Source organism: Maylandia zebra, linkage group LG4 (assembly GCF_041146795.1).
Source record: "Maylandia zebra isolate NMK-2024a linkage group LG4, Mzebra_GT3a, whole genome shotgun sequence".
NCBI lineage: Eukaryota > Metazoa > Chordata > Actinopteri > Cichliformes > Cichlidae > Maylandia > Maylandia zebra.
The window spans coordinates 5,440,475-5,465,586 of record NC_135170.1 but is presented as its reverse complement, the minus strand read 5'-3'; the positions used below and the strand labels follow the sequence as shown (position 1 = coordinate 5,465,586).

Genomic DNA, 25,112 nt, shown 5'->3' with positions numbered 1-25,112 from the left:
TTTGATTAAAAACTACAGTCACTATGCACAGTTTTGTGTGTTGTGGGTTTTCCTGCATGTACCTCTTTATACTTGAGCACTACAGTGTACAGTATGCGATAAAGCTACACTGACTGGTGCTATGTAAGTTTTAAAACATGACGGCAAACCATAGAAATGACTAGAAACAAGCAGAGGCCATTTATTTTGATGATGTGAGATGCCCCTTTAAGGGTCTTGGACACAGCGGTCTTGCTCTGAATCACCTCTGTCTGCTCAGACTTGCTGAGGTGCAGGTGATGTGGGCACAGTGCCAACACTGCAGTGTTTGCCTCTCCTACCAGTATCGTGCTACATCTGATGCATTTCATTCATTTTAGATGCAACAAACAGTTAATATTAAAAGATGTGTTTTCTCTTTATAATGTTGCTGTCATTTAAAGACACAAAGAATGTGCAGTATTGCAGTATTACACACATTCAGATACAGAAAATGACAAACTAAAGAAAAATGCATGCTAATGCATCGTAGTAAGGGTTGAAAAGTCTGTCATGGGATAAAGGTGGCTCTAGACAAGCTCGGATTTGCAGTGACGCTTCCCTCTAAGTGGACTCGGACCATTGTAGCAACATGTCACCTGTCTATATTTTCTAGTGGACGTGAAAGAGTCAAAAAGAGCATGTAAACTTTGTAATCCATATGCGATTAACTGTGAGGTCATATTTCTGCTTGGACCTAAATCCCATTGAGATTAAAGTTGGATTTGGCAGAATTTTGGAGAACAGATTAAAGCAAAGATTGTTTTGTTACTCAGTGATCTGAATATGGAATTTTGCCAGTGCAACAATTTTCTGTTGACAGCTATTTTCCAGATGAGGAGGCTAAACACTCGAGCTGCATGCTGCTCTTTTTTTAATACCATCTCTTAATTACCAGATGCAAAAGTGATGAATGTAAAAACAAGTTACAGAAATTTAAGTGAGTCTTACCTGACTCCTAAATCTGCCGTTGCAAGCAGTGGAAGGAATTCCATCTCTAGAGCATTAATTATGAAGCATTTCAGTGAAATTTAGGGCAGCTGGTAACTCATCACTAAGTGTTCCAGGCTTCATTTACCAGAAAAGACTCACAGCAGTCTCACTTTTTCTCTGTGTTGTGAAAGCATCCGCTTTACACTTCCTGCACTATAAATACCAGATGTGGATGCATAAAAGTATAGCTGATGATAAGTCAGGGGTACCTTTTATTTTTATCTATCATTTATGATACTGGAATATAACTAATTATGGACGATGAAGACGCCAGTTTAAGATGTTTTTACTCTGAGGTTGCTTTCAATCTTTCAGATGAGCCAAATTAACAACTCCCTGTCATCAAAGGAGCTTGTAAAGAAAAGCGTCTGGACTTCTTTAAGTTGCTTGAAGACGTTTCACCTCTCATCCGAGAAGCTTCTTCAGTTCTAAGGTCAAATGGTGGAGAGTCCCAGATATAAACCTAGTGGGAGTTTCCCCCCACAGAGGGACAAAAGGACCCCCTGATGATCCTCTAATCGCCTGAGCCAAGCTGTGAAACTGGGTGTGGGTCCCAATCAGCCAGAGTTTCGGGTGTGTTCATTGTGAAACCTGGCCCCACCTGATCATGTGAATTCCTGAGGTCAGATGGCCCAGGATGTGAGTGGGCGTTAAGGCATCTGGGAAGGGATCTCAAAACTGGATTATAGATGGCAGAGAGTTGGTGTCGTAAACCCCCGCCTCTGTTCAAAGATGGTCGCTCACAGTGGACATAGATGGATTCTTTCACTCCTCTTTCAAACCATTTGTCCTCTCTGTCCAAAATGTGAACATTGGCATCCTCGAAAGAGTGACCTTTGACCTTAAGATGCAGATGGACAGCTGAGTCTTGTCCTGTGGAGGTGGCTCTTCTGTGTTGTGCCATGCGCTTGTGAAGTGGCTGTTTGGTCTCTCCAATGTAGAGGTCCGGGCATTCCTCGCTGCACTGTACAGCATACACCACATTGTTAAGTCTGTGTTTTGGTGTTTTGTCTTTCGGGTGAACCAGTTTCTGTCTGAGTGTGTTGCTGGGTCTGAAATGCACTGGGATGTCATGCTTGGAGAAAACTCTCCTGAGTTTCTCTGATACACCGGCTACATAGGGGATGACAATGTTGTTGCGTCTGTCCTTCTTATCCTCCCTCGCTGGTGTCTGGTCTTCTTTTCTGTGCCTCTTTGCTGACTTTAAGAACGCCCATTTAGGATAGCCGCACGTTTTGAGTGCTTCCTTTACATGTGTGTGTTCCTTCTTTTTTCCTTCAGGCTTAGAGGGAACATGTTCTGCCCGGTGGTGTAGGGTCCTGATTACTCCAAGTTTGTGTTCCAGAGGGTGATGGGAGTCAAAGAGGAGGTACTGTTCCGTGTGTGTGGGCTTCCGGTAAACTTCGATGTTGAGGTTGCCGTTCTCTTCAATGTGCACAGCGCAGTCCAGGAAAGGCAAACAGTTATCCCTGTGCCATGGGCTCCCCCGTGTCACCTATTGTAGCCAACCTTTACATGGAGGAAGTGGAAAGGAAGGCTCTTGGCTCTTTCAAAGGAAGAGTACCCAGCCACTGGTACAGATATGTAGATGACACCTGGGTCAAAATCAAGACGCAAGAAGTGGAATCCTTCACTGCGCACATTAACGCTGTGGATAAAAACATCAAGTTCACCAGGGAAGACACAAAGGACGACTGTTTGCCTTTCCTGGACTGTGCTGTGCACATTGAAGAGAACAGCAAACTCAACATCGAAGTTTACCGGAAGCCCACACACACGGACCAGTACCTCCTCTTTGACTCCCATCACCCTCTGGAACACAAACTTGGAGTAATCAGGACCCTACACCACCGGGCAGAACATGTTCCCTCTAAGCCTGAAGGGAAAAAGAAGGAACACACACATGTAAAGGAAGCACTCAAAACGTGCGGCTATCCTAAATGGGCGTTCTTAAAGTCAGCAAAGAGGCACAGAAAAGAAGACCAGACACCAGCGAGGGAGGATAAGAAGGACAGACGCAACAACATTGTCATCCCCTATGTAGCCGGTGTATCAGAAAAACTCAGGAGAGTTTTCTCCAAACATGACATCCCAGTGCATTTCAGACCCAGCAACACGCTCAGACAAAAACTGGTTCACCCGAAAGACAAAACGCCAAAACACAAACTTAACAATGTGGTGTATGCTGTACAGTGCAGTGAGGAATGCCCGGACCTCTACATTGGAGAGACCAAACAGCCACTTCACAAGCGCATGGCACAACACAGAAGAGCCACCTCCACAGGACAAGACTCAGCTGTCCATCTGCATCTTAAGGTCAAAGGTCACTCTTTCGAGGATGCCAATGTTCACATTTTGGACAGAGAGGACAGATGGTTTGAAAGAGGAGTGAAAGAAGCCATCTATGTCCACTGTGAGCGACCATCTTTGAACAGAGGCGGGGGTTTACGACACCAACTCTCTGCCATCTATAATCCAGTTTTGAGATCCTTCCCAGACGCCTTAACGCCCACTCACATCCTGGGCCATCTGATCTCAGTAATTCGCATGATAAGGTGGGGCCAGGTTTCACAATGAACTCACCCGAAACTCTGGCTGATTGGGACCCACACCCAGTTTCACACCTTGGCTCAGGCGATTAGAGGATCATCAGGGGGTCCTTTTGTCCCTCTGTGGGGGGAAACTCCCACTAGGTTTATATCTGGGACTCTCCACCATTTGACCTTAGAACTGAAGAAGCTTCTCGGATGAGAGGTGAAACGTCTTCAAGCAACTTAAAGAAGTCCAGACGCTTTTCTTTACAAGCTCCTTTGACTACGATGACCTGGATGACTGAGAACCTTCACAGACAAGTCCCTGTCATATTTTGCCATGTGCATGTATATAAATGCTGTGTGGATGACTATTATGAATGCCTGATTATTACATCAATTATTGACCACTGACATAGTGGGCCATCAAATCCTCTTGTAGTAGGCTACTGTGGTTAAACCTTTGCCAAACTTCACTTGATTTTCTCTGGGACACCCCAGTTGTTGCTGGGTCCTCTTTTCTTCCTAACATTATGAAGTTTCAAAGGTTGGTCGACACACACACTATGCTGACAATACCCAATTGTATCTGCTTCCCAGCCTGCTGCAAGACAGTTTTAGAGAAGAGAATTTGACACTATGGAAAGAGAAATGGGGGGTTGGATTTCATCTTTCAGAATTCAGAGAAGAAAGCCAGAATTTTGAGATTAATGTCAGAAATCTGATTTTCCTCACAATTCTGATCCCCCAACACACACACACACTTTTTTTTCCCTATTGGTCCTAATCCTCTTCTGTACAATTCAGAACTGGGGTGTGGCACTACTCTTATGTCCATCCACTGAGACCAAAGTCCTGGTGTACTCACAGACAGCTAAAGACAGCTATAGGCACTGTGGCACTGAAAGTAATGTAACAAATTACTTACTTACTTTACTCATTACTTGAAAAAAGTAATTGGATTACAGTAAAGTGTTATTTGTAACGCGTTACTGCCCATATCTGCCTGTAACCAGAGGACACTATTTATGCTCCTATGACAGTAAATTATTAATTCAACTTTTCCCTTTTTAGGAAAATGCTGTTAACCAATCATTCGACTGAAATCATGGCCAGAGTTTAAGATGTTTGGCAGTACAGTGTACCCGTGTGCATAAATGTGATTTCTTTGCCAGTGAAAGACTTTGAAATTTTGAAATGCTAATATTGCTTATGTTCTTTGTGCCACTTGATTATATCACTTCTTACATTAAAGGAAAAGGGGGAATAATACAATAAAATGCTCTGTCTTAAACCAGCTCACATCACGCTCTGTGTTTCATTCCTCTCCACTGGGTCCCTGCAGCTGCTCACATTACGTTGCTAGCAGCATAGCACCCACCCACCTGAATTTTCTTTTTCAGATTTGTCAGCCTCCTTGTTAACTGCAGTTGGCAAAAAGCAACCAAAATTGATCTAAGCGCCAAGACGTGATGGATGACAAAGGTGTCTCCTTAAGTCTTCTGCAGCTTAAAATGTACCAGGTACCCATTGCTGTCCACAAAATATGGCTCCTGTGATATCCTAAGACCAAGGAACCACGGAGACCATGTTTAGCTCACAGTTGCTTCTTTATTAAGAGAACCGGGGCATGCGCCCCCACAGACTGAAAGCTCCCCAACCACTGTTGCCCCCTGGTGGACAAATCCTTGTCACAACATAACATTCCTCCCCCCTTAAACTGGAACTACTCTGTAGTTTTAATCACTACAGAAAATACCCATAACCAAAAACTTCACCTTTATAAAAAAAATGCAACAACCCCGTCCCCAGCCTTTATTGAAATTTCACTCCGGAATAGTGAACCTTTAGTCCAACAGTCTTAGGTTAACCTATAACAGTTCACCGTAATCACGGCACAAAGTCTCTCAGGTGCTCCGGCTTTCTCTTGGTCCTTTGCGATCGCCGTAACCCAGTGGCAGGTGATTCCAGCGAATCACTACTCTCCATATGTGGCTTCACCACTGGTGTAACTTGCACCTCTATGTGTCTCTCATCCTCGTCTCCTGTCTCAGCGCTGATGTTTGGGGCTGCCTTTGGGGGCTCGCCTGGGTGGCCTTCAGGCATTCCTGCTGCCAGGCACGGCTCCAGGCGGGCAAACAGCTGATCGACGTGACGCCTCACCACTGTCCCATTGCCCAGCATCACCAAGTAGGAAACAGGCCCCGTCATCTCCTGTATAAGTCCTGGTATCCATTTGGGTCCTCTGCCATAGTTTCTGGTATATACTGTGTCTCCAATAACAAACATGCGTTCCTTGGCATGTCTATCATGATACCGTCTTTGGTTATCTTGTTTTGCTGTCACTTTTTGTTTCAAGTCAGGGTGTATGAGATCAAGAGTACACCTCAACTTCCGGCCCATCATCAACTCAGCGGGAGACTTCCCTGTTGTGGACTGTGGTGTGATTCTGTAACTAAACAGAGCCCTGTTTAACTTGGTTGCCAGTGTGTCTCCAGTACTCTTTTTCATGAGTTCTTTGAACGTTTGCACTGCTCTTTCTGCTAACCCATTGGAGGCGGGGTGATATGGAGCGGAGGTGACGTGAGTGATTCCGTTCTTTGCCATGAACTCTTTAGTTTGTGCACTTACAAAACACTGGGCATTATCTGAGACCACCATCTCAGGAAGGCCGTGCGTGCTGAAACAATTTCTCAGGCAGTCTATGGTTGCAGCTGCTGTAGCGGATGGAACTGTATACACATCTAACCATTTGGAGTGGGCGTCCACTATTACTAAGAACATTTTACCCAAAAACGGGCCAGCATAATCGATATGTATCCTTCTCCAGGGCTTTTCTGGCCACTCCCAGGGGTGTAGCGGTGCCTCTTGTGGCCTGTGTCTATGTTCTTGACATGTACTGCAGGACCTCACCTTGTCTTCAATGTCATTCTCCATATGCGGCCACCACATGTAGCTTCTGGCCAGGCCCTTCATGCGGCTCATTCCTGGGTGTGACTGATGTAGCTGTTCCAAAAGGGGGCGTCGACCTCGTTCTGGTATCACCACCCTCGCCCCCCACAGCACACACCCATCCTGCACACTCAGCTTCTGTTGTCTCTGTCTGTAGGGCTGAAAATTAGGATGCTGCGTAGTGGGCCATCCTCTCATAGCATACTCACGCACTCTGGAGAGTATGGGATCTTTGGTTGTCCATCTTTGCAGCTGCTCAGATGTCATCACGTCCTCCTGGTCCTGATCTACCATCAACACTTGGTCCTCAGCTGCCACCTCTTTAGGGAGGTTCTCTGGAAGAGGGAGACGACTCAGACCATCAGCATTACTGTTATTTTTGCCTTCTCTGTATTTAATGACATACTCATAGGCTCTTAATAACACTGCCCATCGCATGATCCTCTGTGACGCCATCTGAGGGACGGCCTTCAACTCATGGAACAAACTTATCAATGGCTTATGATCCGTGATAATCATGAACTTCCTGCCGTACAGGTACTTATGAAAATACTGTACACCAAATATCACAGCCAATCCTTCTTTATCCAGCTGTGAGTAGTTCTTTTCTGCTGCATTCAGGGTACGCGATGCAAACCCAATGGGTTTTTCCTGACCATCTGGCATGCGGTGAGCTAGTACTGCTCCCACTCCATAGGGGGACGCATCGCAAGAAAGAATTAAATCCTTTTGCTCATCATAGTGTACCAATACACTGCTTGACTGCAACAGTTCCTTTGATTTGCCGAAAACCTTCTCCTGTGCTGGTCCCCAACACCATGGTTCCCCCTTTCTCAGAAGCTTGTGCAGTGGGGCCAACAGTGTGGACAAGTTTGGCAAGAACTTATTATAGAAGTTCAACAACCCCAAATAAGCTTTGAGCTCTGTCACTGATTTTGGGGGTGGCGCCTCCTGCACTGCTTTCACTTTTGCCGGCACTGGATGTAAACCGGTCTTATCCACCCGATGTCCTAAAAATGTCACTTCCTTCTCCATGAATTGACATTTGCTCCTTTTTAAGCGCAGGCCCGCCTCCTCCAAGCGCTGCAGCACTCCCTCCAGTGTTTGAAGATGTTCTTTGTCATTCTTTCCCGTCAGGATGATGTCATCCAGATACACTGCGACATTGGTCAGACCTTGCAACACACTCTCCATGGTGCGCTGAAAAATGGCAGGACTTGAACTCACACCAAATGGCAACCTGGTGTATGTAAACCAGGGGTGCCCAATCCCGGTCCTCGAGAGCTACCGTCCTGCAGCTTTTAGATGCATCCCTACTCCAACACAGCTGAATCAAATGATGGGATTACCTCTTCAGCATGCCATCGTGTTTGGCAAAGGCCTGATAACAAGCCATTCATTTGATTCAGCTGTGTTGGAGTAGGGATGCATCTAAAAGCTGCAGGACGGTAGCTCTCGAGGACCGGGATTGGGCACCCCTGATGTAAACAAACCCTTGTGTGTGTTCACTGTGACATACTTTCTAGATTCCTCATCAAGTACAACCTGTTGATATGCGTGACTCATATCTAACTTGGTGTATTTTTCTCCTCCCGCCAGCCCCGCTATCATGTCCTCCATTCGTGGAATGGGGTATTGTTCTACAGGCGACACCTTGTTAACAGTCAGTTTGTAGTCACCACAAATTCTGGCGCTGGAGTCTGGCTTTAGTATGGGTACAATGGGTGCGGCCCACTCTGAGAATTTCACTGGTTGGATGATTTTCTCCTCCAACAGTCTCTCCAGTTCCTGCTCTACTTTCTTTTTCATAGCAAACGGAACTGATCGGGGCTTATAGAAGCACGGTTTAGCATCCTTAGCTACATGTATCTTTGCCGCAAACCCCTTCAGCGTTCCCAACTCATCCTTAAACACTGTTTCATGTCTGGCCAGTATCCGCTGTAAGGCATCCTCTCCGCCTTCGATCTTATGTACAGGTTGCCAGTCTAATTGGAGGGCCTTAATCCATCCCTGACCCATCAAACTAGTTCCAGCCCCTTCAACCACCACCACATCCAGTGTTTTCTTACTGTCTCTGAATTCCACCTGCACTTGGGCTGCTCCCCACACGGGTACCTTGTGGCCTCCATACGTTCTCAGTTTGATTCCACACTTGCTTACTTTGGGCGCCTTACTGCCTTCAAAAAGTTTTTTAAATGACTCCTTCGACATGATAGTGTAACCACAGCCTGTGTCTACTTCAAATGTCACATTCTGTCCATTTACTTTTAGCTTCTGTCTGATGGGTTCTTCCCTTGGGATGCTAATCTCCTCATGCACATTATACATAGTCACACTTGCCTTTATGTGGTGCATTTCAGCTCCTTCTTCCTCACTCTCCACATTCTCCTCTTCCAAGAAATGGGCTTGTTTACCTTGTCTGCCACGCCCTCCTTTTTGTTCCATTTTCATTCGGCAAACCCTTTTTATGTGTCCCACCTTTCCACAGTTGTGGCATTTTTCTGAAACAAACCTGCAGTCCTTGGCCACATGATTTAGTCCTCCACATCTGTAGCCCTTCCTGACAACCTGTTGTGACGTCGAGCCGCCGTCCTCCATCTTGCTCACGGCTCCTAATCTTTTAGTGAATCGCGACTGTTCTGTCATGCTCTTCAAATCCACAATGTCTCTGTTAGCAGCCTCCATTGCTTGAGCAAACTTCAGCGCCTTTTCAAATGTTAGCGAATCCTCTGCTAACAATCTGCGCTGTATTCTGTCGTCGCTTATTCCACATACTAAACGATCCCGCAGCATCACCGTCAGGGAGTCACCAAAGTTACAGTCCTGTGCGAGCTTCCTCAGCTCCGCTACATAATCGCCCACACTTTCCTCCGGCCTTCTATTCCGTGTGTTAAACTTTCACCGCTGCACAATTTCACTCGGCTTAGGGTGAAAATGATTGTTCAACAATCCCACCAACTCAGCATAAGAACGATCCCCTGGCTTGACCGGACTGAGTAGGTTCCTAATCAGGGCATAGGTCTGTGCGCCCACGCAACTCAACAGTACCGCTCGCTTCTTCTCCTCCTCCTTAATATCATTCGCCACAAAGAAGTAATCCAAAATCTCACAATATTCCTCCCAGGATTGCAGCTCGCTGTCGAACGGTGCCACCGAGCCCAAAGTGGTAGCCATTATTCCACACTGAGGGTTACGCTCCACTTCCCACAGATGCTAGCGCTGTACCACTTGCCAACCTCAGTTCATAAGTCACGTAGCACGGTGTAACTTCACAGCAAAACCTGGCTTTTACCCTCGTCGCCATATGTGATATCCTAAGACCAAGGAACCACGGAGACCATGTTTAGCTCACAGTTGCTTCTTTATTAAGAGAACCGGGGCATGCGCCCCCACAGACTGAAAGCTCCCCAACCACTGTTGCCCCCTGGTGGACAAATCCTTGCCACAACATAACAGCTCCCATAGACATCTGAACATAAGACCTCACCACTGAAACTGGGATATTTGCTTCAAAGGACCAAGTTTCCTCAGCATACGTCACAAACTTCTAAGAATGAAGAGCTTCAGTAAAAACAAAAAGCATGTGTTCACAGTGAGCGCAGATCTGTAGCCTGTGCTCCCGCCGAGGGATTCACATAGCAGAAAAGTAGGGCTGGGTATCGTCACTGACTTCTAGAATCGATTCGATTCACAAGGTCCTGAATCGATTCAATTCAATTTGATTCAATTCGATTTGAATCTGGGAAATTTTGCCTCAGACAGTCAGAAATATTATAATTCAGATCAGTACATTTACATATTTTTGTATCTATAATAAGGAAGCTGACACTTTCCAGACTTTATCAAAGGTGTGAGCATCACAGCAGATGCTTTTGTTTCAAAGTAGCTGAAGATAAAACACAGAAAAACATGAAGGTGATTTTCCTGTTCTGGGATTTTATAAAAAATATTCTGCAGTAGATCAAAAACGAAAGAAAACCATTAATCAACATATGAACATCACCTCTGAAGTTACAGCAGTTTTATTACAGACACAGCGTTTTGCATTTTGTATAATTTTAAAAAGTTTAAATTTGTTCAGAAGGGCGTAAACACAAAGCGCAGACCCGCCGAAACATCAGAATCAGCGAGCTGTCGGCTTTCAGCCCCGACCGTGTCCGTGCCGTCGGGTGAGAAAGGCGACATCTCACTGATTCTGATCCATCGGCGGGTCCGCGCTTTGTGTTTACGTCTTTGTGCAGAAGCCGTGCTCCTGCTCTCATTTACTGTTTTAAATGTTTGGTGGTTGTCAAAATTTTGTGACGTTTCACCTGAGATTCTGGAATTTTGGGCAAAATACATTTATATATAAAAAAATCGATTCAGGATTTAATGAAACGATATCACGTTATCCAAGCCAGAATCGATTTTAATCGATGAATCGATTATTAAAACCCACCCCTACAGAAAAGCAAAACTCATTTATCACTCTCCGTCGTCACTTAATGCAGTAACCATGGCTACCACTTCATGTGGTCATGCTGCAGCAATGTGCAATGGAATTTCTCTATCTGCCTACTTTTGTTCAGTGTGGCAGACGTGGTTGTTCTGCAAAGGATTTCAATTTGTGTTCAAATGAGAGTGTGTCAGTGTGTTCGCTGCTGTGTCAGTGGAAAAGTGGATGAACTGAAAGAAGGGATTCATACTCAGAAAATTCCTCTCTTGAGTTGGAAGGTTGGTTGAGATTTGACATGGACTGAATGTAAAGCAGCAGGACACCCTTAGACGATGATGAGACTGGCTGTCATGAATATTGTGAAGAAAAATGAGACAAAAAGAAAAGCGTGTGCTCATTTGTTGGTTGCAAATCAAAATTTCTCATTCTTCCACATCCTGAAGGTGTTCTACAGAATATTGGGATTTCATAACTGTAGAGGCTCGAATTCACTGTTTGAGTGAGAACTAGTTTGAGATGATTGGAGCTTTGTGGGAAGGTGTGTTGTCCAGCTGGAAGCATCCATCAGAAAATGGGTATACTGAAGTCAGAAAGAATTTGACATGGTCAGCAACAACACTCAGGTAAGCTGTGACATTTAAATGATGTCTGTGGTGAAATGTGAGAAGTCAGATGCATTGCAACTTAAGACAACACCAGCTATCTCTTCCTACAAAGATGGTCATTTGTTGAGGTGAATGCTCATGTATCTGTAGCTCTCCATTAATGCTACGTCTTCTCCCAGAATGGAAATGTGTTCACTTTGTCCTAAAAGTTATCACCATTTCCTTTGTCTCTGCCACATTTTGGAGGAGGTACCACCCCACTGCACAGTGTGGTCCAACAGTTCCCTATACTCTGTCTCCTCCTCACTCCCGTCAGCCAAGAAGATGAAAATGAAGCTGCAGTTCACACAGGCTCACAACTGGACAATAGAAAATGATCTGATGAGTCTCGATTTCTGCTGTTATGTTCAGATGGGGAATTCAGAAACATGTAAACATGTGAATACAAGGATCCATCCATCCTGGTTTGCACCAACAGTTCAGGCTGTAATGATGTGGGGGCTTTGGGCCCCTTAGGACCAAATAAGCATCAGTTAAACACTACAGTCCACCCGAGTATTGTTGCTGACCACGTCCACCAATTTATGAAAAGAGTGGACCATTCGTCTTCCAGCAGGATAATGTCCCACGTCAAAAAGCTCAAATCATCTGAGAATGTTGCACCGAAATCTCTGAGGGATGTTTGAATTTGTGCCATGAAGAATTAAGGTGATTCTGAAGGCAAAGGGGGTGTCCGACCTGGTATTAGCACGGTGTCTCAGCAGCTGGATAGTGTAGTGGTAAGACTACACACCTTTTGGAGTGGTAATCGCATGTTCAATTCCCACCTGGTATCCAGTAAGGGTCCTGGCTAGATCCCCCATGCTAAAAAAACCAAGCCCTGGAATGGCACAGCTAGGTCTTCATCTTGGACACAAGCATTTCACTACATGTTGTACTCTGTATGATTGTGTACGTGACAAATAAAGTTTGTTTGTGTATCTAATAGTGGGTATCTCAGGTTGGACCACCTTGTTTCTAACAGGTGGAATGCATCTACTTGAGCTATCATGTCAGTAATGTTACAACTGAATAGAAAAATATCACGGCAGTGTCCTATATTTCAAAAATTCAGTTTATAATACATTGTGTTTATTTTTCCTCCTTACATGACATTTCACAGGCTCAGTGCCCGCTAGGAGGAAATTCTTATAACAATCCCAAGTTAAAAGAATATAAAAAAGTGTACTGGAATAAAATGTGTGTGGTCATTCCCAGTATCTCTCAAACAATTATGGTTCTTTGCATCTCTGTCCTTCCTCTGCTATCTTTCTCTCTGCAGACCATGCAAGCGGCACGATGCCCGACAGACGAGCTGTCGCTGACTAACTGTGCCGTGGTGAGTGAGAAGGATCTGCAGTCAGGACAGTGAGTACTTCCTATTACCTAATCACCGTCGCATTTATCAATCTGAGCACACACCCGGGCATCTCTCCAATCAGTTTTCCAAATACCCACCTGACCGCCCACTTTATCACCCATTATTCATCCTGGAGACGACAGTCGGTGATCTGATGGAGTGACTTGCAGCGGATGATTATCATTTCACTTTATTATGGAACAATGATAAGTAAAGCTGCAGGAATCTGATGAAAATCTGCACTCAGGTCAAACTGAAGATTCTGTTGTCTGCCATGGGGCAAGAGGTGGGTCACATCCTGTACAGGTCTTCACTTTGGGGCTATCCTGGAGCTTCTGAGGTTATCATAGGTGTGGATTCCAACCCTGTGATGACTCAGAACTCAGAAGGTTAAAATCTACACATCTAATACACGGTTCATTGTGTTGCTTTTAAAAAGGGTAACATCTGATGTGATCCGCAGTCCATCCATCCATCCATTCGCTTCCCCCTATCCTTTTTCAGGGTCGCTGGGGGCCGGAGCCTATCCCAGTTGTCTTAGGGCGAGAGGCAGGCTACACCCTGGACAGGTCGCCAGTCTGTCGCAGGGCTTCATAAGTAAAACAATGAAGAATCTGTAGTACATGAAAGACTCTTCCCATTTGTTGGTTGTGTGTGGTGAACCAATAAGGCTGCTCTATCAAGAGATACCTAAAAGTGTGAGAACATGGAAGGTAAAGGCCAGGGCGCTGGAGCTGGTGATGCTCCCTGATTTATGGTCCAAGTTCTTCTCTGTCAATGACTGTTGACCACGTAATGAAACTAGGGGAGGTTTTCTTTGTATTTTGGGGTCTGTAATTATTGCCAGTGAAATCCACAACAGTGGGAATGTCGAGTGTCAAACACAGCAGATACAGCTGCGTTGTTTCGTGCGTAATTTTGTCTCTTATTGTCACACTCACCTCAGTCTTGTTGGGTGGCATTGAGGCATTCTTCACAGTCCTCCTTATATTCATTTTTTGTGTGTGTTTGCATCATTTTGCACTTCTTGATAAGCATTTCAACCCTTCGCCTGTCATGTGATTCTTGCTGCATTTGGCATTTTAAAGTGAGAGACAGCAGATCAGTTCAGCAGAAGCAATAAATTTAAAAAAAGAAAATTAAAGAAAAAAAAATCACAAACCACATACAGATAAGCTAGATACCAGTGAATCATACTATGCTTTTTGACATATATAGTGGGATGCAAAAGTTTGGGCAGCCTTGTTCATAGTCATTATTTTCCTGTATAAATCGTTGGTTGTTACAATAAAATGTCAGTTAAATATGGTACATGGCCTGTATTTATATAGCGCTTTACATATCCAGTCGTCCACCCATTTACACACACACTGGTGATGGCAAGCTACATTGTAGCCACAGCCACCCTGGGGCGCACTGACAGAGGCGAGGCTGCCGGACACTGGCGCCACCGGGCCCTCTGACCACCACCAGTAGGCAACGGGTGAAGAGTCTTGCCAAAGGACACAACGACCGAGACTGTCCAAGCCGGGACTCGAACCGGCAACCTTCCGATTACAAGGCGAACTGCCAACTCTTGAGCCAGGATCGCCCTAATATAAAGTATATGATATAGGAGACACACACAGTGATATTTAAGAAGTGAAATGAAGTTTATTGGATTTACAGAAAGTGTGCAATAATTGTTTAAACAAAATCGGGCAGGTGCATAAATTTGGGCACCACATAAAAAGAAATGAAATCAATATTTAGTAGATCCGCCTTTTGCAGAAATTCCAGCCTCTAAACGCTTCCTGTAGGTTCCAATGAGAGTCTGGATTGTGGTTGAAGGTATTTTGGACCTTTCCTCTTTACAAAACATCTCTAGTTCATTCAGGTTTGATGGCTTATGAGCATGGACAGCACTCTTTAACTCACACAACAGATGTTCAATAATATTCAGGTCTGGGCTGAGATGGCCGTTCCAGAACGTTGTACTTGTTCCTCTGCATGAATGCCTTAGTGGATTTTCAGCAGTGTTTCAGGTCATTGTCTTGTTGAAAGATCCAGCCCCGGCGCAGCTTCAGCTTTGTCACTGATTCCTGGACATTGGTCTCCAGAATCTGCTGATACTGAGTGGAATCCATGTGTCCCTCAACTTTGACAAGATTCCCAGTCCCTGCACTGGCCACGCAGCCCCACAGCATGATGGAACCAGCACCATATTTTACTGTAGGTAGCAGGTGTTTTTCTTTTTCCTCCATGCATAACACCCCTTGTTATGCCCAAATAACTTTTCATTTCATCAGCCCACAGCACCTTATTCCAGAATGAAGCTGGTTTGTCCAAATGTGCTTTAGCAAACCTCAAGCAGCCCTGTTTGTGCTGTGGGCAGAGAAAAGGCTTCCTCTGCATCACTCTCACGTACAGCATCTCCTTGTGTAAAGTGCGCCGAATGGTTGAACGATGCACAGCGACTCCATCTGCTGCAAGATGATGTTGTAGGTCTTTGGTGCTGGTCTGTGGGTTGATTCTGACTGTTCTCACCGTCGCTTCTGTCTATCCGAGATTTTTCTTGGTCTGCCACTTCCAGCCTTAACTTGAACTGAGCCTGTGGTCTCCCATTTTCCTCAATATGTTCCTAACTGTGGAAACAGACGGCTTTCTATATCCTTCCCCTAAACCATGATGGTGAATAATCTTTGTCTTCAGGTCATTTGAGAGTTGTTTTGAGACCCCCATGTTGCTACTCTTCAGAGAAAATTAAAAGAGGAGGGAAACTTACAACTGACTCTGTTCACCTGTATATGTAGGTCAGGGGTCACTGTGTCATGGATCGCTGTGTGGCAGGAGGAGGACCCAAATTGCAAAACTCACAGACTCGGGGATGAACTCAAAAATCACAGCTTTAATGCTGGAGAGGCAGAACGTAGGAAATACAAAACTAAACTGGGAAACTAAATACAAAGCTCGCTGAGGAACACACACGGCCATGAGGGAGAACGCGACACAGAACTGAGGGAGACGCAGACATAAATACACAGAGGGTTAACGAGGGAAGTTGGAGCACACGGGGAACACAGGTGACACTGATAGTCATAACAAGACACGGCAGGAGTGAACGCAACACTGACGGGAAACGGGCAAAGTAAAACAGGAAGTACAGAGGTTCAGACAGGAGGAGAGAGAGCGCGGGGAAAACACAGACATAACAGGCTGGGGAAAACAGAATAAAACACAAGGAGAGACGAGGGCTCACAGATACACAGGGGCACACAGGAGGTAACCAAATAAGGAACATTTTAACTAAATGATCCTAGGAACCAAGGCATAACTAGGGAATAAAATACAAAACACACAAAAACTGAGAATACTGGGCCCACATGGCCCAGGACCATGACACACTGAGGTTACCAAGCCAATTTGAGTTCCAATAATCAGTCCTAAAGGGTTTGGAATCAATAAAATGACAACAGTGCCCAAATTTATGCAGCTGCCTGATTTTGTTTAAACAATTATTGCACACTTTCTGTAAATCCAATGAACTTCATTTCACTTCTCAAATATCACTGTGTGTGTCTCCTATATGATATATTTAACTGACATTTTTTATTGTAACAACCAACGATTTATACAGGAAAATAATGACTATTAACAAGGTTGCCCAAACTTTTGCATCCCACTGTACAATAATTGCATATTTCAGCATCTGCAACCTTTATTTATTTACAATGCACAAGAGAAAAGCGCTTGGCTGGTTTAGACTGAGAGGGCAGATTGCTCTTAGTGATAGACGGAGTAAAGGGATGCAATGTGTCAGCCAATAGTCATCGTAATAGAGGCTTGCTTGTATAAGTGAGCACCAAGGGCACAGGAGAGGGTTGACTGAAGGTGAACAGGCTGAGGTTTGAAGGAATGCGGTGGAGAGTGGGCAGACAGGTATGATCCAAAGGATTCCAAGGTAAGTAAATATCCTGCAGTGCCTCAGTTTTTCCAGAGGGCAGGTGAAGAAAGAATTCACTTGAAGGTGAGAAGTCCAAGAACCATTAAGAAGATCAACTGGGAATAAAAAGGATTAAGTCACACTGAGGTTGGCCAAGTTATCCCTGTAATGGAGACAATGATCTTGTAGAGAACTGCTGCCACAGCCACTACTTAAATATCCGGTAGGGATAAAGGAGAATGACAAACAGGAGTGCGGGAGCAAGCACTGGAAATACAGCTCTGCCCACAGTTCTACCTGCTGCAAGAGAAAGAGAAGCTCCAACCAGCCCACAGTCCTAACAGCACCGTTTAATGTCTGACTGTTAACAAGTTCATGTGAGGTGGCAGAGCTGGGATCCTCCAGGCTTGGAGGCCATGGGCTCCATTCTTTTGCTATCTCAGAGTTGCTATCTCAAAAAATCTAAATAACCTTAAAGACACCTTCAGCTTCAACTTGAGCAATAACTATAAACTATAGCTATAACTATAAACATGTAATGTAAGATAAAAATTGTAATCCAATCTCTCTCCACAGACATGTGAGTGTGAAGACCACACCCAACCACAAGTTTGTGTTTACAGTCAAGACCCACCACACTGTGGCTGCAGGAAGCATCGCCTTCAGCCTGCCACAGGTACACACATGCAAAAACTCACAGACTTGTTAAGTACGTGTTAGCCACATGCTCAGGCTTTTCTTCTTGGTTTTTTCTCTCCTGTAGAGGAAATGGGCTGGTCTCTCCATAGGTCAGGAGGTGGAAGGTATGAAATGCGCTTCTCTGATTGCTGATTTTGATGTTTAAGAATACCAACTCAAAACCTCTGTAGTTACTGTTTTCAAGCTTTCAGCTGCTGCATATAGATGCACTCGTAAATTAAGACAGTTTACTTTCTGTGATAAATACTGACTTTTCAAGACAGCGAGTCATTAATGTAAAACTCCATTTTATTCAAATATAATATGTTAGGCACGAAGATTACATATTGCATTTTCAAATGAACTACATTGGTTTTGCAGACTTTTCTCGGGTAATGTAAGTAATCTCAGGCACACAATAAAGTGCAGGACAGGGTGGTGTCTGCACTGCAGTTCCTTAAGATGTATTTTATGCTGAAATTAGAAGCATGTGATGTTAAACGTCCTTTTTTTAAAAGCTCCTTGAGCTCCCAGAGCTAATAATGTTAGCATAATAGCAGTTGTCCTATTAGATTGTTACAGATATTCTTGCATTTATTATTATTATTATGTAGTTCTAGAAATCACTGAGGCAGTTATATAGTAGCATTGGCCTGTTAGCTTGTTAAAGATAAACAGTTAAGAACTGTGACACGTGTTGAAAAAATAAATGAAAAACTTTCATTAACTTCTTGTGCTTTTTTCCCATATTTGAGAAGTATAAGACGAATACATTTTTAAATCTTTGCTTTAATTTCTTGTGCAGGCCACTTGGGCTTTAATGCCTAAGCATGTAGCTTAATTGCTACAGTTAAAATTGGACAGTTTACCTTTAGGATGGGGCTTTGCAAACTATTAATAATGTCAAATACTGCAAATTGTTCCTATTTAAAAAATCCATTAGAATCTCTTCTGTAATGGTTTATTATTAGTTGTTCATTTATATCCTCATGTGTTACATACATCTACAGCTTTTACTTTTAGATTCATTGTTTTTTAGGGTTTGTTATAAAAATCCAAAGCAGATTTTGACTCATTAACCTAAATATGATAGTAATTGTAGCCTTGTTTGTCCAATCAGTGGCCAACTACAATTTTGACAAGTCCAAGCAGTGCATTGGCGCCATGACAATCGAAATCGACTTCCTGCAGAAGAAGAGTACTGACTCCTCTCCCTACGACTCAGACAAGATGGCCGCCGAGTTCATCCAGCAGTTCAACAACCAGGCCTTCTCTGTCACCCAGCAGGTTTTTAGTTCCATGCCTCAAAGTGTCAGACTCACACACACATCGATATTCAGAGGCATAACATTTGACTTTTGATGTACCATCATCTGCTTTCCTGTCTTTCAGCTAGTGTTTAGTTTCTGTGACAAGCTGTTTGGCTTGGTGGTAAAGGATATTGAGGCCATGGATGCCAGCATCCTCAAAGGAGAACCAGCGTCTGGAAAGAAACCGCAAAAGGTACTGAGTCACAATAACAAGATCAGCCAAATTATCCCAGGGAAAGTAAAGTAAATCAGGGTTTTGATGTAGAGGCTCTGAGTTATACAGCTTGGAAATCGCTCATTGGTAAAAAACAGGAACTGAGCAGTAACAGCCTGATTGTTACTGGAAGTGCCTGCGGTTAGGGCTCGTTTAGTGGGGACGGGAGTCTGGATGTGAGTCAGTCCTGGCACCTGCGGGACTTTGTTGTTTGTGCTGGACTAACGCATTACGCTTTCATAATTAAACTCCAGGGAGGAAGCTTGAAATTGATTTGCATTTGAGAAATGAAGCCCTACTCATAATATTACCTCCTCCTCCACAAAGGAGGTTTTTGGAATGATGATTTTTTTACGTACTTTTATCTTAATACAGTGTGCACAAATATAGTTAGACAAATAGAATAGACAAACTGAATTGTGCAGAGACTGAAAGCATGAAGAAGTGCAAAGTTTGTTGTTTTAATCAAAAATCTGTGTTGTTTGCAAATTATGCAAAAAAAAATCCCTTTTAACTTTATTTCCAAGAAAGACGGGGGACTTCATCTCGTCAAGCTGTAGTCAAACCCCGCAGTGACAGCGCTGCGAGAATTTATGGATAAGGTGTCTAAATGAATTGTTGAGTTTCCTTTGTTAACACATTAGAGAGAATGTTACACCTCAAAGCTGTATTTCACATATAAAGAGTGATGATTCACTGTGTTCACTGAGGCCATCACAATCTTCCTGGTCTTGCATTACTACTGCAAAACAAGTCAAAGGTTGAATAACTGTCACAAGCTGCCAGGCTTACACCAAAACGTTCTGAAAAAGCTGTTCTAAAAGCTAAGAAGTAACAACTTGAGCTGGAAACTGTAACAGCAGGAGTGGCTATTTAGGGACATAAAGATTTGCATGATATTCCAAACCCTCCATGAAATGAAAGAGGATCTCACTGAGAGAAAACAAAGCGCTAAACAAAGCTTTAAAATTAAAGTGTTTCTGCAGAACAGCAGTTATTGAATTAAATGTAGTGCATTTAAATTCTTTTACTTTTTTTTCTAGACTTTTTGGTTTGAAAATGTCTTAAACTACAAGTCACATTCACCTGTTCACACTCGTGACACACTGGGGCAATATTGGGTCGACTTTCTTCCCCAACAACACTCTGACCCACTGCACCTACTGCCCCACAGCTGCACCTATTGCCCCAAGATAGTGACTGAAGTATATTGCAAAGCCATACAACTCACCCAGATTCTTCTCAGATTCTTGTGGCGATCACAACTGTGTGTTAGAAAAGTAGAAGATGCTGCAGCTCTGGTGTCATATCCTGTCCTGTTTATAGTGTGCAGACCTTTTCCCTGTAATGTGCACAAGACAGTGTGGATTGAATAAATAGAAAAGCATTAAATCATTTTTAACTGGGCATCTTCATAAATAAGTAGAGGATGAAGGGGAGGAACTGAAACTTGCACACGATTAACACTGTGTTGTAACAATGATTTCAAGTTAAACACCTTGCTCAGTAAAAGCAGAACCATTAACCTTTCAGTACCTAAAGAGACGATAATAAAGAAGAACAAGTATCTGGACTTTAATGGGGATGCCAGACCTGTTGAAAGATCTCCAGCCATACAATGATATACTGAAACAAACCTGTTTCAATTTAAATTCAATTTAAGAGACAAAACTCTCGCCAGGAGAGTTCACTTTTGATGTGAGCTCCATTTATTATTCATTGTCATCCACATTAAAGCTAATCCCACAAAAACTAACTTGAATGAGGCTTGGATGGGACACAAAGATCCTTGAAGAGTTAAGCAATTAATAAACTCAAACCTGTGATTATTCCCAAATTGGAACTTACAGCTGCCATAGTAGCTCTGCTCATAGACCAGGTGACTGAGGAGGAAAATGAGCTTCCACTGTTGTTATTTGGAAATGCAAAAAAAAGGAAAAAAATGAGACATGGTCATTCCCGACCTTTGTCACCAACAGGGTTTTTGTAATGGGATCTTTTTTGATGTCATAAAACTCTGAGTGAATATACATGACGTTTATATTCAATCCAGTTTTATTTATATATTACCAAATCATAACAGCTGTTATGTCAAGGTGGGTTTTTTACCACAAGGTAAAGACCCTACAGTAATACAGAAGCAACCCTAACAATCAGACGACCCCCTTTGAGCAAGCACTTGGTTAAAGTGGAAAGGAAAAACTCGATTTTAACTGGAAGAAACCTTCAGCAGAACCAGGGTCAAAGAGCAGCAGCCATCTGTCATGACTGGTTGGGAATAAAGGGAGGGAGGCAAAGTAAAACATGCATGAATCCAGCTGATTCTATATCACGTCTCCATGTGTTTGAGATAAAGTGTAGCTACAGGTGCTGGAGAGTCAAAGATAAAGATTTGACTCTGACAGGAAACCATTAGATATGAAGATATATTGTAATAAATGTTACCACAGTGACTCTGAAAAAATGCACCAGTGCAAGCAAGAAGTTGCTGAAGACACAAGAGAGCTGCTGTATGGCTTCTACCTTTAGCACATTTACTACATGTGTTTTTGGAAAGTACATCTTTTAAAAACAAAAGCAATTCTAGAACAAAGTTGTTTTGATAGTGCCCGAAGGTAAAACTATATGTAATCACTGGGGCAGGTTTGTGGGAACCTGTACAACAACCACAGAATTGCTAGCAAGTTCAAAAATGAAACTAATAAAGTTCCCTATGATCTGAACTGTTAACGCTGTCCTATGTTACTGATAGGCTATGGTCGCTAAGCTAAGCCTGTTAGCTAACGCTTGCGCTGGTACACAAAGCAGGTACATGAATTTACCTCATGGTTAGACCAGGGGTCAGCAACCTTTAACACCCAAAGAGCCGAAAAAGAAAACACTGGGAGCCGCAAATACTTTCTGACATCTAAAATGAAGATAACACTGTATATATTGTTTTTTACTTTTATGCTTTGTGTGAACAACTAAGGTGTGTTGCTTATGAAATCCATGAAGTGCTACAGAGAAAATTTTATTTATGTAATGAACACATTTTGAACTCTTAAAGAAATATAACAAAAGGAAAGATGCTGAACTAAAATGATCCAGCAAACAAAAACTGTTATATCACCTTTGTGCTTTTGGAGCCTTGACCCGACTTTTAAAAATATTTTGAAAAAAAAGCACTATGCTGCTAAAAAATTAAAAATAGATATTTGCAACATTCTGCCTAAATATGTATTTTACCAGGTTAATGTGTGTAGCGGGGCGTGGTCTGCAGCGCCTCTGCAGGGGAGTGGGACGCACCTGAGCGGCACCCGCAATCACGCCTCGCCGCTTTAACGTCTGTGCTCTCTCTGCTGTTGCGTTGGTGTGTGTTGGGCTGTGAGCTGCAAAGCTACAGCCGGCTGTATGCGTACAGCAACCGTGTGTGAAAAGTGGTCAATATAGAGATGCTGAAAAGCGTGTTCATGCAAACATCGTCAGGTCTGCCGTGATATGTTTACAATAAGACTTCTGCTCCTGAACGGCTTCCGCGAGTGTGACGCTTATTTTGAGCAATGAAAAAATAATAGAATATAATTTTATTTTTATGTTTCAAAATCACAATAATCTCCCAATTTAGAACTACAAGTTAAAAAGAACTAACATAAATAAAATACACTTGCCGACCCCTGGGTTAGACCTTTATCAAGCATGTAACTCAACATAACAAAGAATAAGGACTTTTTTTCTTTGACTTTGGCTTCCTGTTTGGATTCATGTGAAGCGTAATCCACTTATTGTTTGTATGATGTCTTTTATGTGCTGTAATTTCTGTATTTATCTGTCTGTATCTGTGCTTTTACGCTCTTATGTTGTCTCCACCGGATATCACAGAATACTGACATTCAGGAGATCTCTCCCAGCTAATGTTTTAATGGGAGGAGAGGCACGGATGTATTATCAGAAAATGTAAAAGATAAATGGAAGAAGAGTGATCTCTGGGTAATGGATGGCAATTTGTGTCAATAATCACCACAGATTTGAAAAGTAAATAAATACAACACATCAAGATTTTATCCTGGCAGATGTCCTAATACCAATTGAAATATAGCTTTTTAAACTTGTGAGGTCTGCATTGGCATCAGTAACAGCCCCAGCCCTAACGTCCAACTGTAACCCTAAAACTCAGGAGTTTTTAAAAAGAGTTTAAATAATATGTTCTGATAGCATCACTGATGACTACTTAGACCTCAGACAGTTAAGCCACATGCTTCATAGGCAAAATTGTTTAAAAACAGTGGACATTAACCCTACCCCAACCAAAATTTAGAGGCAGCAGTTGATTTGAAAAGCAACATCTTCTAGTTTGTGAAACCATGATTATTTAGCATGTGACTAAAATACAAGCGAATCCTTATGCTTCCTATAATGTGCCAATTTTCACATAAGAAGTATTGACCCTAACTCTGATCTCTGACAGATCGACGTCGGTCTGATGGTCGGCAACAGCCAGGTGATTTTTGAGAAGGCTGAGAATTCATCCCTCACACTAGTCGGTACGTTCTGTCTTGTAGTTTGCTCATAGCAAGCATGAACAAAAAAAAAGCTTTGCAAACACAGGCAAATTCAAGCTGTACTAACAATTCATGTCGGTATAAATACAAGTGCTCCACAAGATGGCAGCAAGAACACATTCTCGGAAAAAAGCATTTTCTATGCAGCACCTCTGCCCACAAGAAAAGCTTCAATGCTTTTTTTCCTCACTGACTTTTCCTTATATCTGAGAATCGTTCCCCTTTATGTTTTAACAGGCAAGGCAAAGACCAAGGAGGCACGACAGACAATCATCAACCCAGACTGGAACTTTGAAAAGATGGGAATTGGTGGTCTGGACAAGGAATTCTCAGACATTTTCCGCAGAGCCTTTGCCTCCCGAGTCTTTCCCCCTGACATTGTGGAGCAGATGGGTGAGGAACCATTCTCTCATTTGTACTAAGCTAGAGTGATTGTCTTTCTTGGAGTATTTCTTGCATCTTAACCTCTGTTCCCCATACCTTAATGGGCTGATGGTGAGAAAATGTATCTGTTTCTATTGTTTTTGCAAGACCTAAAAAATGCAACATAAGCAGCTTGTGACTTGTTATGGATCAAACATTGCTGGGAAAACCTCAGCATGTTGTATGTACTGTGTGTATTCCCCATGCTAATAAAAATAATATATACTGCAATAACAGAGTGAAAGAACAAAGCCACAGTACCTGTACCATACCCTTTATTTTATTCATGATACACACAGAAAATAAGCATTTATATTGATTTTACAGCCCATTTTATGAATCTAGTCTCCTCCCTGTGGCACTGAACACATTGGACAACTTCATAGCATGTCTGGCATCATCTGACATCTTCAGTGTCATTCCCATTGTCTTTCCTGCCCCATCTCTTTCTTTTTTTTTTTACGTCTGCCTTTTCTTCTTTCTGATTCTTCTTCTTTCCTTTTTCCTCTCTGCCTCTGTCCCTTTAACATTCATCATGCCGTCAACTTTCCTTCTTCCAGGCTGCAAGCACGTGAAGGGCATCATGCTGTTTGGACCACCAGGATGTGGCAAAACGCTGATGGCCAGGCAGATTGGCAAGATGCTCAACGCCCGCGAGCCGAAGGTCGTCAACGGCCCAGAGATCCTGAACAAGTACGTGGGAGAGTCTGAGGCTAACATCCGCAAACTGTTCGCCGAGGCTGAGGAGGAACAGAAGAGGGTAAGTAATACTTGGTGTTTTTTTCTGTACTTGTATTAAGCTAAAAATAAATACACAACTTACAAAGTTATTCGGACTTTCAGCTGGGCGCTAACAGTGGCCTTCACATCATTATCTTTGACGAGCTGGACGCCATCTGCAAGCAGAGAGGAACGGGCGCCAGCAGCACAGGCGTGCACGACACTGTTGTCAACCAGCTTCTGTCCAAGATTGACGGCGTGGAGCAGCTTAACAACATCTTGGTCATTGGTAAGTAGCATCAGAGGAAATGACTGAACCCATTGTTTGTCATCGCTAGCTGTATATGTAATGGTTGGAGAGCAGGAGTCCC

General features: G+C 43.2%; 1 protein-coding gene across 3 annotated transcripts in view; it reads left to right on the top strand.

The window, feature by feature from the left end:
• The window catches only part of nsfa (N-ethylmaleimide-sensitive factor a), an 82,898-nt gene that overhangs the window by 39,996 nt on the left and 17,790 nt on the right, over positions 1-25,112 (top strand). For all 3 annotated transcript variants that reach the window (XM_004570307.4, XM_004570305.2, XM_004570306.4), the window contains 9 exons: positions 12,856-12,941; positions 17,432-17,531; positions 17,619-17,658; positions 18,654-18,820; positions 18,926-19,036; positions 23,505-23,580; positions 23,836-23,991; positions 24,582-24,781; positions 24,865-25,030. In XM_004570307.4, coding sequence (XP_004570364.1) covers positions 12,856-12,941; positions 17,432-17,531; positions 17,619-17,658; positions 18,654-18,820; positions 18,926-19,036; positions 23,505-23,580; positions 23,836-23,991; positions 24,582-24,781; positions 24,865-25,030 — 1,102 coding nt within the window. The remainder of the gene's footprint in view (positions 1-12,855; positions 12,942-17,431; positions 17,532-17,618; positions 17,659-18,653; positions 18,821-18,925; positions 19,037-23,504; positions 23,581-23,835; positions 23,992-24,581; positions 24,782-24,864; positions 25,031-25,112) is intronic.